Source organism: Laccaria bicolor, genomic scaffold, assembly GCF_000143565.1.
Source record: "Laccaria bicolor S238N-H82 LACBIscaffold_27 genomic scaffold, whole genome shotgun sequence".
Lineage (NCBI taxonomy): Eukaryota > Fungi > Basidiomycota > Agaricomycetes > Agaricales > Hydnangiaceae > Laccaria > Laccaria bicolor.
In genome coordinates, this window is record NW_001889898.1 from 548,902 (window position 1) to 565,328 (window position 16,427).

Sequence of the window (16,427 nt, forward strand, 5' to 3'; positions counted from 1 at the left end):
CCAGGATAATTCTTTTTCTTTCTCTTTATTCTTACCCAATTTTATAGCTAATTTTTATCTAAAAATGCACATCTTTTCTTGTTTAAAATTACATACTGGACCTGTAAAATAACACCTAACACTGCGGGCCTTGGCGTATATATCCACTGGGTATATTGTGGAACAATTGGGTAGATATTAATCATAATGCTCCCTTTTAACTACCGGAATTAGTTGAAAGATATTTGAAATCTTTTATTTCATTTTATCGATTTTTTTCCGTCGGAATTATTAAGAATTTTCTGAGGCGGATAAACATCGAAGATATGGGAGAGGAAATTTCTACAAGAGGCAAGTCCATTTCTGCACAGCAAATATGTGGAAGATATGTAAATAACCACAAGGTAAAGAACTGCTAAATATGGCAGTATTCTCAGACCTAACACTTGCTAAATAAGGCCATTAGGGTCGGTTAACTAAATCTAGATCTTTATCGTTCATACTCTACCTTTGAACAGCGCAGCAGAGGTCTATCTCAAATGTTGCTGAAATGCGTAGTACAACAAGCAATGTCTTCACCTCACAGATGAAGAGGTAGCTATAGCCAGAAAACTGAGAGCAAATTGTTGCATTGTCGAGCCCTCACTTGCATTGTCATGACGAACAGGGGGACCAGGAGCGGGGTTGGGCGAAGGTTGGGGTGGTATGTCCTTGGGTATGTCCTCTTTTGGACTAGCACCGTGGCGGGGTGGCCTTTTAGGCTTCGAGAGTGTGTGTGGTTAAAGATTTGCACGTTGGTCGGGATGAAACTTTTCAGTTTTGTCGCTTTTTCTTTTGTATGCACTGGAAGCGGGGTTGGTCTGCTGGATATACGTCGTCTTCCCCCATTTGTGTACTATACATTTGGAGAATACATATTGTTTTCGATATTTGTACATCTAAAGACTGGTGAATTGAAATAATTGACATCGATGGTTTGTATCTACTGTTGCACATTGGATTTGTATTGACGTTGACTATGTTAAGGTGCCCCGTCAACGTCAACAACCGCGGTGGTCATTGGTCATTGACAAAAACCAATGTAGCCGTCCCCAGCTCCGCTGGAACGTAGCCAACCACCTGACCATGTTTCGCGTTCTTCTCTTCCCAGGCGGCCGTGGATGGGACACCGTTTCCTACACACACAGCAAAGTAAGTAAGCTCCTAGTCCCCACTCTCTTCAGATTTACAATTACTCACCTTTTTCTTCTTCCCAACCTTCCCGCTCATACCCCAACCTTCCCGCTCATACCCCAACCTTCCCGCTCATACCCCAACCTTCCCGCTCATACCCCAACCTTCCCGCTCATACCCCAACCTTCCCGCTCATACCCCAACCCTTCCGCTCCGCGTCCCCTTCAAACACCTTAACGATTAATCCCACTCGTCACGCTCGCTTTTAAATCACCCTGGATCCATCTTCTTCTCCCTAACTCCTCCTTCACCTCAAACGATGAGTAATGTGATGGGTCTCTAGATGTCGCGTCGTGTTCAATGGTGAACAAGGCTCCAGGGGGGGCGTCCTCAGTTACGAAGGGGCATTAGCCGCCCCAACTCAGTTCGCGCTCCCCGCCTTGCTGGCGCGATAAACGTAGTTGGGAGATAGGGAACAAACAGCCCCAACAAATGCCAACACTCCGTACTCCTTGACATTTCCTTCCCTGAGAAACCCAGCTCTTCGTTTCTTCTTGACGACGTCAAGAGAACCGAGAAAGTGGATTTTGGAGTTGTGATGGGACACGTACATTTTGTCGTCTGCGAGACTGGGGACCATGGTGTTCATTGGGTGGGTGCATTAGAGACCCTTCTTATTTTACTCGCCACCACAGCACGTATCCCCTCCTCACAGCCCTATCCCAAGGGGCTGCGAGCGGAAGATCCCGAGAAAACGACTCCCTTCGTCTTGTCCCATCAAAGTCCCAAAGGAGTTGAATCCAGGGTCCAATATATCGGGCAGGTAAGACTAAATCAAGCCAGCTTCACTTCAATATCACTCGCCGCAAAACCTGGTTGATTGCTCATTGCTCCTCGTGTTCCTACCCACTGTAGCATACCACTGTGAGTCAAAACAAGTAGGACTAGTAACTTGCTGCGCTTCGTAGTAGCTGCGCCGTAGTCAAAACATGTAGAATCAATAACGGGCACAGCATTGAGAAGAATCCCTATAAATATCACGCAAGAAAGCATTCCCTGCTGCAGACACCCCAGAACAAAAGGTTTATCAAATATATCGACACCATGAGCCGCCGAGAAACAAAGATTTATACCGCTTTACCCAAAACTCCCACTGAGACGGTGCAATTCCAGATGCCGTCAGGTGCTTCTGTCAACTACGCTATCTTCCAAGAAATCGGAACCAGCACATTACTTGTACAATGTGATCTTTGCAACAGATACCTCCCGCTTACAAAACATAAATCTACAATTCACTATCAAAGACACCGGGGGAGTGTGATTTGCAGGGATGTTCAAGATCAAAACAATGCTGCTCGTCTTGACATTGCTACTCCCATTCAATCACAACCTGGAACAACATTCATCAACTCTTTCCAAGAACCGAGATTCAGTAGAAGTAACTCGCCACTTACCAATTCAGCTTCCCCTTCCGCTACACCGACACAAACCTCATTTTCATTTGATTATCCATCCCACAACGTGCCTGCGCTGCGTGCTGATGACCTTCCACCATCATCTCCACCTCCTTTGAGTCCTACATCTGACCGAGGGAGCGAGGATGAATTCACTTGTGGGTGTGGGCCAGTGCTTTGCATGGCATGTATGAGTCCTTTCTGTGGACTCTAAATTTAATATTAGGAAATTGGTCATGTAATCACTTTATGATTTTCTGAGTTTTGTTCTATATTTGCAAATAGACCCTGAGCTCTGAGCCTAGCCATCAATATCATAGCAACAATGTGTGCTATTCTTTTCTTTTTTTTTTTTTTTTTTTTCTTTTTATAGCAAATTTTTCCAATTTTATAACTATTTTTCTGTTTATGGTAAAATATTCCCACAGTCCTGTTTGCATATATCTCAGGAAAGAGGATGGTTAGTTATATTTTGTGACCTATAATAGGATGCTCTATATATTTGTGATGAATTTCCTTTTTTGGGTTAAAATTCCCACGGTACCAGAAACACAGCCTCTCACTTAGCTTTATTAACAAGAATTGTAGCCCCTTTGCTTAGCTTTACAAATATATATAAATAATGTCACACAGATCATTCCTTATTGAGAAAAACACAAAATACTGAAAAAATTGGACACTTTTTGAAAATAGTCATGTATTTTGACCAATATCTGCATAAGAAAGAAGGCTAGTCAGATGATATAATCACATTTCTGATATTTAATGTTGCTATACTATTGGAGAGGCTGTATTCAGGGTCCAGGATACACTTCCAAATATGGGAATCTGCCCAAATATAGCTAAATTATTGTGTACAAGTTTCTTCACTTTCCAGCTGTTTTCTCTGAGTTGTTTTTTTTTCTGTCTATATTTAGATATGGACCCTGAACACAGCCCCTTCAATATCATGACAACAGCAAATATCATTCCGATTTTTCTTCCCTTTTTTGGCATATTTTGTAATCATGTTATACAATCTATCTGGCTTTGTTCTATTTTTAGAGATGGACCCTGAACCCTGAACACAGCCCATTCATGATCATGGCAATGGTGAATACCATGCTTATTTTTCACTTATTTTGCACTGCTTCTCAACCTATCTGTTTCCATTTTTCAGACAGCTTTCTATATTTGGATATGGACCCTGAACCCTGAACACAGCCTCTCCAACTTACTAAGCAATATTCTGATTTTCTACACATTTTTGGCCAATTTATTTGCCATTTTTCCTGATTTTATGGCTGCTTCTCTCCTTAAGAGAAAAGGTTCCCGCGGTGATGAAAGGTAAATCAATGAATCAATGAAAAATTTGTCTAAGTCCTCAGTTGATAAAGAATGAGTCTTACTCGTAAACTCGTAAGGACTCATAATACTCAGTCCAGAAAAGCTTGAAGATAGTTTTCCGGATAATGTTTGTACTGGCCAAATTATTGAATGGAAAGCTGGTTCCGTGTGGGATACCTATGCATTCCAACAGCATGATGGCAACGATATTGGGTGGGCACCCATTGGTTATGAAGGACCGGGGTGGATTCGACTTCAATCTAACTCCTGCAATATATTTCTGACAACAAAAATTGAAATGAATCGTCGAGCATGCGCTAAATGCTTCAGTTTATTGAACTCGAAAGCTCTGAGGAAATTTATGGACCGTGCAGAAAAAGATATTATGCCTCACACTCCATGGAAATATTTAAATGCGAGACAGCTCAAGAATATGCTTACAATGTCTCGAAAGAGGGCCAATGCACTCCACATAAAGCTATCACTATGTGCTCAACAAGTTGGACGCTTACAGAAGAAGCTAAATGACTATCAACGGATGATCATGCTTATCTCACAAAATAGGATTGCTGGGGTCTCCAGGATTTTATCTGTCGCACTGCGAAATGGAGCTAATGAAGAAGCTATCTGCATGAAACTTCATTGTGCAATTGAAGGAACATACAGACCCCATTCAGGATGGACAGAACGGGAATTTGACACCGCATTTTTAACCAAGGCAATTGGTGGCCCAAGGTTGCTTTATGCACTCCAGAAAGCGGAGGGGTATCCATCGCTCAGCACATTGCGAAAGCGGAAACCAATTCCTGAGCTTTCTGTATCAGTGGGAAAGCCAATTATATCTGAATTCTCTGCAAATATTTCCGCATTTCTGGGGGAAAGGGGACGAAAGCCATCAGCAGCTTCACAAGTACAAATTGTCATTGATGGAGCTGCAATCGAAGAGGCTATCCGCTTTGATTTTAAACGGAAATCTCTGCTAGGACTTTGCCGTGAGCACTGTGGAAATATTAAAACAACTGTGGACGACATTCAAGACCTTCACAATGTAGCTCATGCTCTCGACGCAAATGAAAGTGATCATCAACTTTGTCATTATGGAAAAGATGCAACGGTCCTCGGGATAGCGCCGGTTACAGGTATAGAAAATTATCATGTAACTCCCCTTGTCCTAGCCAGCTCTTGCAAAACAGAAAAGGGCGAGCAGCTGGCACTGTGGGTTGCAAATTTCATAGAAACCTACCATAAACATCCTGATGGCGAGGCACGACATGGCCCAATATTTACTATTGCCACAGATGGAGAATCCTCATTTCGAAAACTCCGCTTTATCATCGGACTTGGCAAAGAAACTGTCAAGCAGGAATCTGACCTTGGTAAAAAAATATTTGGGCTTCCTGGATTGAATTTAGAAACAGGCCACAACGGACTATTGGGAACTTGTGATCCCAAACACATCGTAAAACGGTTTGCAACAATGATTAGGTCGCCAAAGGGTGTACAAGTTGGAAATGTACACATTACATCAGGTGATGTACTTCGTGCTCTCGAGCAATTGCCAGATATGACACCAGAAGAGGCGTTAAATTTACTCAGTCCAGTGGATAAGCAAAATGTTCCCAAAGCAGTTAACTTGCTTCAATGTCTGACACTCCTAGATGGCCAAAAAACTATCACCAATAACCCGACACTTCAAGAGAGAATGCGATGCATTGCTTTTATTTCAAAAGTCTTGGGATCCTTCCTCTATCCATTTATTAATGTCGAGTTATCACTATCAGAGCAGATCCGCGCATTATCGCGATATGCCCATTTAATCACAGCATTATATCTGCGACATGGTCTTGAATTTATGTCAAGTGCCCTCATTGCAGATTCCCAAGCAATCGTAAAGAATATAATCTTTACAACTGCACGGCTACAAATTTCAGATCCAAACATACCTTATTTCATTCTGTTTGAAGGGACAGACCGGTTGGAAAATGTTTTCTCCCATGTACGCACTCAAGACCATGCTCGCAACTTCGACATTCAACAGCTCTCACAGAAATTGAGCATCGGCGCAGAAATAGATGCTATCTTTCAACGGCATCCTGACCTTGATCGAGGACACATTCGTCGCAATCTTGTCAATGCTCGAGGGATTGATCACATGAATCCCAAATCATGGATTGGCGACGTCCGCGTCGGTAACGTTGATCTCAAGTCTGAATACCTTGCTGGAAGGCTAGAGGCCAATGAAATTCTAAACGAACATTTCCACAGTAAATCAGCTGCCCCTAACTTCGACAAACTCTTTTCAAAGCCACACACAGATCATCTTCGACCAAAAACAGAATACATTGGAAATCGGGATGTAGACGATGACAACGTCGAAATTGATGATGGAATTGCGACAGGACATCTTGATATTGGCGTATCCGAGGCTGGCGACAGCATCGTCGAGGATGCAGCCAGTACCATCGATGCAGACGAATTTACTGGGATTGAATTTCAGCAGAGCGACCTTCTGAATCCAACAACAGAAATGGCTGGAACATCCTACCTTCTTGTTGAGGGCCAGAAACAATATATTCCAACTCTCGTCAGTCAAATACTTGGCGCCGACAGAAAGAAAAAATCATTGAGCACAACGCACGGACTTCGCGTACAAGGGATCACGGTCGAGCAATCATTGCGAAGATCCCTGAATATTAATTCCTCAGGAGATGACCTAGACGTGTCTGAAGAAAAGGTCAAGGCTGGTGACCTTGGAGGCATATTGGTTCGCGTGGGCGAATATATCTGTCTTGCAGTCGTTGAGGTCCTGAACTTTCGAAAGGGCACTTCGAAGACTAACCTTGCATCGATCGACGTAAACGATCTTGACTCCGAGGGTCAGCATGCAGTAACTGTGGCCATTCAAATAATTGAATTGATTGCTGAGGAACCAAAGGACGAATCTGAGAAACTTACTTGGTGGTGGTCTCAAGAGTATATCCCATTGGTAGCTAACGAAGGTGGCACTGTCCGCCAACGGCACCTTGTGAAGCACATACCAGGGAAGGTATTTCATCCTCTCTCGCCAAAAATTATATACAACTCAGCTGGTCATCCGATATGGTCTCTCGACCATTTCGATCTTGAACGGACACTTGCGCATGCATGGTCGGCTTTGGATCCCGAATCTGCGAACATTGCGGAAACAGTTACCTTGCTTCCAATGATTAGTGGCCCGAAAGGACTCAATAAACTTCCTTACCGTCGAATGGAGCTCGAAACACTGGCCACACTTTTTATTACGCCAGACAAGATTACCACTCCCTTGAACCTAGTCAAACTCAACGGAACTGATCAACGCCCGTGTCACATTTGTAACAAAATACTCCACATAAACGAAATGAGAAATCACGTTGGCATCCACATATTAAAGGCTTGCCGAGATGTCGTTGATCTAGTGGTAAAAGAGATCGGGGCCGATGCATGCGGTTGGTGTGGTAGGGATGGTTGCAAGACCCAGCTTGTGGAGAGCAAGAACACTGTAAAGATCACATCAAATTGTGAGTACCACTACGAAAAAATGCAATATAAGGCAGCTGGTAGACCCACCAACCTGAAACCGTGTACCAACATCCCTCTTAACTGCACCATCTGCCCCCCTGCGTCAAATGGACAGTTAGTCACATTTTGGAAATATGAATTCATCACTCACATGGTGGACAAGCATCTTCTCCAGGACGACGAACTTCCCAGTCTTCCATTGCAGCTCTGGGCAACCACACATATCAGCAGATGGGAGGAGTTGAAGATGGGGATTCCGGTGGATAGTACAGATGAATGGAGAGATGTGAATCAGGTGTTGGATAGCGACGACGTGAACGTTATACTGGAAGAGGATGTCAAAGACGACGACATCTACGTGGAAGAAGAGGTTGCGATGGTGGAGTCATCCACAAGAGAATCCCGAAAAAGATCGATATCGATCCAATCAGCTTCTCGAGATGAATCCCCCACAAAACGGCATCAAGGCTTATAATAAAATAGTGTTTCTACAAATAATTGGACAGTTTCTATTAGTTACGCTGTATATTTAGTGTTACCGTGAATACTACAAGTCTATCGCATTGTGTACGGCGTTATCTTCACGCTGATTTAGTCTCCCATATCCGACCCTGGATTCAACTCCTTTGGGACTTTGATGGGACAAGACGAAGGGAGTCGTTTTCTCGGGATCTTCTGCTTGCAGCCCCTTGCCCTATCCCTTTTGTTACAATGTCAGTTTCTATATCTCGTCACTCAAGTATCGTGCTGACCACTTACTACAGTGATCCATTCCCTATGTGTATGACCAGCGCCCACAATGTGGGACTTGTGTGTAGCGCTTTCTGCATCGTTCCGCTGTCGATTGGCCTACGAAGTGTTCATGACGTTCCAAAGGGAATAGGGCAAAAGTATAAGGAGAAGACAAATACCATCCATGCACTGCCCCAAATTCCGCTCCATCTTTATATCGCCTGCTTATCCACCCCTGTTCCCTCAATGACCGAGTCGTTCGAAAGCTGCGGTGTTGTCGACATTCAACCGATCTTCCACAACCACAGTAAGCGTTGACACGACCAGGCAATCCATTCTCAACGTCTTACCACTATACATCGACTCCTAGACCTCCGTCACGTCCATCGTAGTCATCCTACACGTTGGAAGCACAGGGCTTTGTGCCCAGTCGAATGGGTGAGCTGTCGGCAGGCCGCAGTTATCGAGATGGTGGTCTTGTGGTCACTATTGTCACATGTTACACTTTGCTCACCCATTCAACACCCATTTAACCTTCAGGTTTCAACACCACAAATCAGCTGGCTTCTGTCGGTATTGGTGGACAATAACTTACGTTCCGTAGATCATACATCTCGTGTTGCCATTGTAAACGACATCGACATTAGAAGGAACGGTTCAGTCAGCGGCTCAAACGCGCAACAACGCCAACATACCTTTTAGAGTGTCATCAACAGCCGAGGGCAATCGTTATGTGGGAGGAGACGCGACGAAGAAGCTTGGGTATCCAGGTGAGTAAGGTCAAGGAGAAGTGAATGACCGTGACATACTTTTCCCAGAATCAACCTCTGTCTTGCACCACCTATCCCACCCATTCAAGCTGTGCTTCATGACGTCGAATCGAGATGTTCCACGTTGCGTACATACAAAGTGAGATTTTTATGATGGGAAACCTGAGGGGCATGAGCAGTGTGGTAAGTAAGCAGGGGATGCGTAACTCGTGTAGATAAAAACTTACCATCTTCATCAGTGACAACCAGCCTGCAGGAAGGGTAAGCGAACATTGTTGATGACGAAGCAGCTCACGTACCTGGCTACCGTCTAGCGTTGCCTGACGTCGGGCCTCCAAGCACGGTTCTAAAATGTCGATGAGCAAGGTGAAAGTCAACGAGGACAGACCCACCAGACAACTTACTGATGTCACAGCGGTGAATGACGACGACAATCGCGAGGTTAACAACAAGAGGGCAGTGGAGTTCGACGACGAAAAGAGAAGAAAGTGGACGTAGTCAACGGGAGGAGAGTGTGTGTCATTGGGAGTTATTGAAAAATCGACCATTGCTGCACGAATTTCTAATTCGATTTTTGGCGTTCTGGGGATCTCTGTCACGAGGAGGTCTTCTCATTATTGTCCTGAACCCCCATTTACTTTTTGCAGGGTTTTTCCCAATCTTTCTTGATTTTTCGGAGGCCGCCCAGGTTGTACACCCGTGTCCATTTGATTTTTGAGTGTTTGAAGATCATCGGGTCTGTTTCTATCCACGTTTCACCTTTGTTCTCGAACTAATACTTCTTTCCTTTATTGTAGATGCTTTAATTTGATTTTTGGACTTCGGCGGATCGCTATCACGCAGCGTGCAAAGTTCGAACCTATTCCTCCAACTTTACCTCTGGACTGGCCCGACGCAACGTATCGCTTTCCGGAAAACATTCCTCTGCTGCTGTGCCTTCCTAACGTGAGTTGTGTTTATTCTTTCGTTCTCTTACCAATTGTCTTACCAATGTGTGTCTAGTGTTCTAATTCGCTGTTTCGATGTCCGGCGATTGCAACGTGACAGCACATAGTGCTGCTACCACGTTTTCTTGTTACAACATACCCCTTGCCACTCAAACTCGATTTTTCGAGTTCCGGGAATCGCCCTCACTCTATCCACCCTCCTTGACATCGTAAGCTTGTTCCTACACCCCTCCTTTGTTTTTCTTTTCTCATACCCTTCTACAGTCTTGTAACGATTTTTTGATTTTCTAAATTCTGGCCATTGCTACGTGCTGGTAAGTTTCTATAAAGTTACATTCTTGTTCACGAACTAATCCTACTTTCTTAGATGTTCTAATTTGATTTTTCGACATCCGGGGATCGCTATCACGCAGTGTGCCACCCCGCTCTTCCAATATTGGCCCGACGCAACATATTGCGTTCCAGCAAACACACTGATATGGCTGTGTCTTCCAAACGTAAGTTGTGTTTATTTTTTCGCTCTCTTACCAATCAATCCTTCTAGATGGGTGTCCAGCATTCTAATGACGTCCGGCAATCGATACATGGAAGCACATAGTGCTACTACCGTGTTTTCTTGTTACAACATGACCCCTCTCCATTTAAATTCGATTTTTGGAGTTCCCGCAACCTTCCTCAACCTACCCACCTTCCTAGGCGTCGTAAGCTTATCCCTATACCCCTTCTTTTGTTTTTATTTTCTCAGATTCCCTTCCAGATCCACTCTTGCAATTATCTTTGAATTTCAAAGTCCGGCCATCGCTATGGTGTGCTGCCCATCGTATTCTTTGAGCCGCTTCACCCCCACGGTTCAAACTGGGTTGTTAGAGTTCCCGCGATTGCCTTCACATCGTAAGTTTATTTCTATACCCTCCTTTGTTTTTATTGTCTCATATTCCCTTTCAGACTCACTCTGACGGTTATCTTTTGAATTTCAAAGTCTGGCCATCGCTATGTGGTCACTGTTTTCTTTACGTCGCTTCTCAAGCTCGACCTTTCGCCAATTTCCACGATCACGCTCACGCCGCTCAATATTCTATGTGCCGTGCGATTTCCATCACCCTAGCCGTATGTTGTAAGCCTCCAGTCTGATTCCTTCGTTTCTTTCTCATACACCCTTTAAGATTCATGTTTGCGAGATTTATGGGAAACATGGCAACATATCTTTCTCTTAGTGTTGCTATCAAGTTGCAATTAAAATTTCAACGCCTGGCGATCGCCCTCATGCCACCCATCTTCTTTCCGGGTATTAAGCTTCGTCTTTTGTTGATTCCAAGATAACCCGTTGAGGAGAAGGTTGAGAACGCAGTTGGAAGGGGTGCCTGGAGCGAAGGGTGGGAAAGGCGGGTTTCCTCTCATCAGAAAGCCGGACGAACGAGGCTTCTTGTTGTATACCATGGTATGACCCACCCTTCCTCACCATAACACGTGCTGACAACTTCCTTTCTTCCTCCCTACCCAGGCCACTTCACAAGACCTAACATCCGAAGACGAGGACGCACCCATCCCCATTCCCATCCGCGGCATCAATGGTGGCTGGAGCAATCCCCAATCCCCAGCTAAAACGGCATGGAGGCAGGCCAAGGCAGCTCTCCAGAGCTACCACCGATCTCCAACGGCTTCGACTTCAACTCCATCAGCCATGTGTCGAGCTCATCGTCCCAACAATCTCGTTTGGCACCACCCAAACGTCTACCAGAACTTGGGGGTGGAGCTATCTCCGCCAATAGCAGCACCAGCAGCTTTCTCCATCCGCAATATCCCAATGGCGTCACCTCTGCCTCTTCCACTATCCCCAAGAACACCTATCCCACACAGACTAAAGCACGGCTTCCTGGTTGTATGTATGTCGGCCCACACCCCTCCAACCCCTCCAACTCCGACTCCTTGCCGTCCTCTGATGGTGAGAAGGAGTTTGAGCGCTTCAAAATGGAGATGCGGGTAACCAAAATTCTCGAGTTTCACGAGGCCGCCGCGCAGGCTGATATAGCTTTGGCGGCGAGATCTACAAGGCCAGGAAGTTGAGGAATGGGGACAAAACCGAGGATGCGCAACGAGTTGCGGACCATCAAAAGTGGATGATGAGACTACAAGCAGAGAAGGAGGAGGAGCGAAACTGTATTGTCAAAACTGAAGCTCATACGTAGTACCTCTGTCACGTTCTTTTCTATTGATGACGACGAGTTACCATTCTCATTTTTTTCATATTCAAGCGCCGAGGCATGGCTGAGTATAATCAATTTTAGTTACGGGGACCTGCCTTTTGTTTGCATTCTCACACCTTGTATTTCAAATCACCGTACAAAGGTACACCTGTCTGCCCATTTGCATTGAATGCCCAGTTCGTACCCGTTGACAAGGACCCTCCCTTGGCTCGGAATGTTAAGGGCATGATCTGGAAACGCTCAGTTAACGTGAGTCGACGGGATGTAGCAAGCATAAATAGACCATACACGATAAACTACAACTATTCAGTTACATAGAGCTGATATTCTACTTTTCATTCAATTCTTCTTCTTCTGATCATATTGAGAACCATCGACAATACAAAGCATTCGCCAGGTGAGTGGCGCCAGTGAAAACAAAAATCAGGGATAGGTTGTATGTGGCCTCTTTGGTGAAGAGATCGTCCTGTTACGATACAGTCATTGACGAGAGGGGGAGGGTAGCAGAGGCGTACATTGTTCTTCTCCGCAAGTTCAAGAACATTTCGTAATGGTTGACCGCATAGGAGTAAAGTCCTGGGTAGAATTAGCAAGGAAGGCGCACAACGACAGGAGGATGAGACCGACCAAGCTGATGGAAAATCCTGGCAAAATTGTATTCCACTTCTGGTACACTCTGTGTGTCACTTCCTCGGAGACTGCGATACTGCGTTAGGAACGCCATAGCCTACAAGGAAACAAATCATTAGTCCCATAATCCTTCTCAGAGCGGATAGAACTACCTGTGTAACAAGATGATGTCAGTTATCTGACTGACGTTGCATTGCCCTACCAATGGAAGCTATGGCCAAGCACAAGCATATCATCGGATCGTCAGGGCAATAATTGTATACATGCAACAGATAGACTATCCACAACGTCAGCAAGAAGCAGCATATACGCTCACGAAAGGGGGAACTCACAAATAGCACTCTGATAGCTCTTCGCAGCGATACAAATCTGGCCATAGATAGCCACAATAACTGGGTTATACTTCATCGGAATCTCAGGGACATTGTGGCTCCCTGCCATAGCTGTCGCCCCACTCTCCTGATCACCACCCTGGTCCGGCACTCCATCATCCCCATCCTCATCAGCCCCATCCTCCGCTTTCCTGCTCTGTGCAGTGGGTGCATACCGCTTGTTCAATGGATTCCACTTGAGCACTTCTGGGCTCTTCACAGCCGTATCTGCCAAGTTCATTTCCCTAAACAGATGCTTTTGAAGTGTGGAAGTGATGAAAGAATCTGTGGGGTGGAGGCCACTTGATAGGCAAGCCATGAGGATTCGAAGTGGCTCGTTGTTGAATTGGTGTACGGTTATGAGTTTGCGTGCTTGTACAACAACAGCGGTGTGTTGGCCCGCAGCCAAACCACAAGCTACAGGCAGAAACGTATGAGCTCAGACAGTACGAAGAGCCCAAGGGAGGGATGCTCACTGATAATTGCTAGTCGAATAGAGTCCTGTCGCTCACGAGCTTGATATGCATTTGAGACCAGGATATGTCGAAGGATTTCATCTGCGATGTCGTATTGACCTTGTCGGGTGAGGAGAAAGCAATACTGGTCCCCAGGATCAACCAAAGAGCACATAAAAGGTAAGAGAGAATCCGAACAAACCTGCATGAACAACTTCAACCAGTCATCGAATGAAATCCCTCTAAATACATCCACTTTGCCGATCTGCACCTCTCCTTTGGTCGCCTTCCTCGACATGCTATCATGTTCTAAAAAGATCAATGTTAGCCTCAACCTGACAATTGAAGCAAGAACCAACCCAAGTCAAGCTGCAACCTCAACGCCATCCGATCTTCATCAGCTTCCGTCTCGACCTTCTGTTTCTTTCTATGACTCCTTGGAAACATCCCCTTGAACGGGTTACCCTAAGCCCCGTCAACAGGATCAGCCCCTCACCCAACCCCAAAAGGGAAAAAAGACAACCCACCCGACTGGTCAAAAACAAATTCCTCATCTCCCTAAACATATCTACAAGCTTCTCCGCCTCCACCATCCACTCCCTCTCACACTCCTCATCCCCACCCATCATACCTGCCCACAGCTCCCTTATCCTCTGATACCCCTGCATCACCTCTTTCTCCTTGGCCGCCTCCAGCTCCCTCAGCTGCAGGTGCGTTAGTTGATGCTGGACACGGATAGCGTTAGCTTTAGACCTGGCAATACGTTCTTCGGCGAAGAGAGAGGCTGTGGTGGGGTCGTCTTCAAACTGGGTCGCCGGTGCCTTTGCGCGCTTTTTGCGGGAGTCGATGACTGGGAGGCGTTGAATTGAGGATGGGATGGGAGAGAAGAACGACTGCATACCTTCATATAGTAGCTCTAAAGCCCATTGAGTTTCACCTAGGATCTCATAAATCTCGGCAAGCTTCATTTTGGCGTCGTTGTGCATAGGATCAGCCTGTCGAACTTGATATGTGTCAATCAGTGTGCTAGTTAGCTGTCAAGTAAGAAAGTCGTACTGTGTTCATAGACTTCTGCAGCTTCATGAAGTTCTTCGAGCATCTTCATACATGCAGCTGTCTGTAAGAGAATATAGATAGATACTGCTTGTCTTCAGTTGCGATGAGTGCCATAATTTTAAAAAGACGTATTGGGAGTCACGTACCGCAGGGTCAGCACCAAGGAGCTCGTAGATAGGCTTCCCCTCCGTGTACATCCCCCTCTCAAAGTATGCATCTACAATCTCAGCAAAGAGGACTGCGTAATCAAGAGTATCTTCTGCCAAGACCGCATTCGCATGGAGCTAACCAATGAAAATCAGCATCTCCCACAACCAAGGGAACCAAACTCACCTTTCCCTCCTCGATCTCGCCCATCTTAATCCTCGCAACCGCCAACCGATGACGTGCATTGGCATCCAGCTCAAACCTCTCAGCCTGTATCTGACCTCCCTCTTCAATCACACTTGTCCCCGGCCACCTATCCATATCATACTCCCTATCATCCCCGCACAAATCCCAATACCGCTGCTCGGCTCTCCTTTGCAACCAACGAGTTCTGCGCCTGATCGTCTGGGCTGCTTTTTCGTGATCCCCAAGAGCGTTGTAAAAGTCGGCTAGGAGGAGCAGGTCAAGTTTGGTGAAGATGATCTCCAAAGGGGTGGGGTAGATGTGTTGGTAGTGTTCGAACGCGGCTTGGAGGAGGTCGGCACAAGTTGGGAGTTCGGAGAGCTCGACAAGGATGGTGTGGAGTTCGTGGAGAACGGTCAGGTCGTGTGGAAACCGTTTAAGGATTGCTGTGAATGCGTTGCGGGCCTGAAGGGCAATGTTAATGTAGTAATGAGATGAGTGTGAATGAACTTACTGTTCGAAAGTCTCCAATCTCCTTTGCCAACGATGCTCGATCCCACAATGCATCGACATTTGTCGGGTCAAGACTGATACTTTTCGATAGCAGTATAACGCCTGTTGGTTATACCCATGTTCCCTCGACTGCCTCGCCAATCGATCCCACTCATCCGCATCGTGTCGAAGGTGAGCTGCCATGATCCTAAGCTGTAGCGCCTTCTGCCCTTGTTCCATATCTTCATAGCACTGCGCAAGGATAGACCAACCACTCGCCGCACGCGGTCCAGTGCGTATGACCTCTTGCATCATCCGGATTGCTTCAGATATGTTGCTGTCTAGATTCCCATCCCCAATAAGGGAGCGAACTTGTTGAGAGAGGACTGGCCCCGTCGTTCGGCCTTTCTGTGGGGGTTTTAGAAAGAAAAAAAAACGAGCGTAGGCAAGCTCACTTGCCCATTTGCATTTCCGGCCAATACCAGAGGCTTCCCTGAGATCATCGTGAAACTCGGCCTCTTTCTCCTCGATGCTGAAATCCCAATCCTTTGTCAATGCGCTGCCACTCGCTCTGTTGTTTGAAGACGTGTCCCGGAGTCGTATGTTCTGTACTAGACGACTGCGATTGTGCTGACCAGCAGAATTATGAGTTATAAAGAAATGCGAACTCGAAATCTTATTCAATCTCCTTCTCGGCGTACGTTTCTTCGGGGTTGGGTACATCGTCATCCTCGCCCTCAGCTTCTTCTTCTGAATTTGGTGTCTTCGTCGGTTAGGCCCTCAACCAACTCCTCATCGACGTCCATTTCGTCGTCTGTTCTTGACAACATCTGTTGTGCGTTGGCAGGGAATTGAAGATCACCAGAAAGTGACTCACGTGACCATTGTGGCTTCAACCCAAAACCCAATCTCCACCAGCAACTTGAACCAGCACCAGCACATCATGAACGTCAAACATTAAAACATTA

The 16,427-nt window shown here is 45.8% G+C and overlaps 4 protein-coding genes across 4 annotated transcripts; 1 reads left to right on the forward strand and 3 right to left on the reverse strand.

Moving 5' to 3' along the window:
• Nucleotides 1-1,573: 1,573 nt before the first annotated feature.
• On the reverse strand, nucleotides 1,574-1,801 carry LACBIDRAFT_304393 (uncharacterized protein; the record flags this gene model as incomplete). Its single annotated transcript, XM_001884795.1, has 1 exon — nucleotides 1,574-1,801. One exon carries the CDS (start codon nucleotides 1,799-1,801, stop codon nucleotides 1,574-1,576), a length of 228 nt encoding a protein of 75 aa, XP_001884830.1.
• A 455-nt stretch (nucleotides 1,802-2,256) lies between these two features.
• Nucleotides 2,257-11,135, forward strand: LACBIDRAFT_330513 (uncharacterized protein; the record flags this gene model as incomplete). Its single annotated transcript, XM_001884716.1, has 21 exons — nucleotides 2,257-2,764; nucleotides 3,035-3,066; nucleotides 3,651-3,698; nucleotides 3,766-3,932; nucleotides 4,026-7,851; nucleotides 8,006-8,039; nucleotides 8,068-8,185; nucleotides 8,237-8,511; nucleotides 8,575-8,642; nucleotides 8,866-8,974; nucleotides 9,154-9,157; nucleotides 9,214-9,235; nucleotides 9,314-9,462; nucleotides 9,772-9,919; nucleotides 10,029-10,130; nucleotides 10,335-10,418; nucleotides 10,618-10,622; nucleotides 10,667-10,727; nucleotides 10,789-10,812; nucleotides 10,867-11,028; nucleotides 11,085-11,135. 21 exons carry the CDS (start codon nucleotides 2,257-2,259, stop codon nucleotides 11,133-11,135), a joined length of 5,997 nt encoding a protein of 1,998 aa, XP_001884751.1.
• A 1,348-nt stretch (nucleotides 11,136-12,483) lies between these two features.
• Nucleotides 12,484-12,849, reverse strand: LACBIDRAFT_304398 (uncharacterized protein; the record flags this gene model as incomplete). The annotated part of the gene is made up of 3 exons (XM_001884796.1): nucleotides 12,484-12,591; nucleotides 12,641-12,701; nucleotides 12,749-12,849. The coding sequence occupies 3 exons, from the start codon at nucleotides 12,847-12,849 to the stop codon at nucleotides 12,484-12,486; spliced, it is 270 nt and encodes an 89-aa protein (XP_001884831.1).
• A 76-nt stretch (nucleotides 12,850-12,925) lies between these two features.
• On the reverse strand, nucleotides 12,926-16,182 carry LACBIDRAFT_304399 (uncharacterized protein; the record flags this gene model as incomplete). The annotated part of the gene is made up of 13 exons (XM_001884797.1): nucleotides 12,926-13,032; nucleotides 13,088-13,543; nucleotides 13,603-13,726; nucleotides 13,784-13,890; nucleotides 13,941-14,046; nucleotides 14,109-14,431; nucleotides 14,483-14,584; nucleotides 14,638-14,698; nucleotides 14,784-14,921; nucleotides 14,971-15,432; nucleotides 15,482-15,502; nucleotides 15,583-15,867; nucleotides 15,919-16,182. The coding sequence occupies 13 exons, from the start codon at nucleotides 16,180-16,182 to the stop codon at nucleotides 12,926-12,928; spliced, it is 2,556 nt and encodes an 851-aa protein (XP_001884832.1).
• Nucleotides 16,183-16,427: the final 245 nt, after the last annotated feature.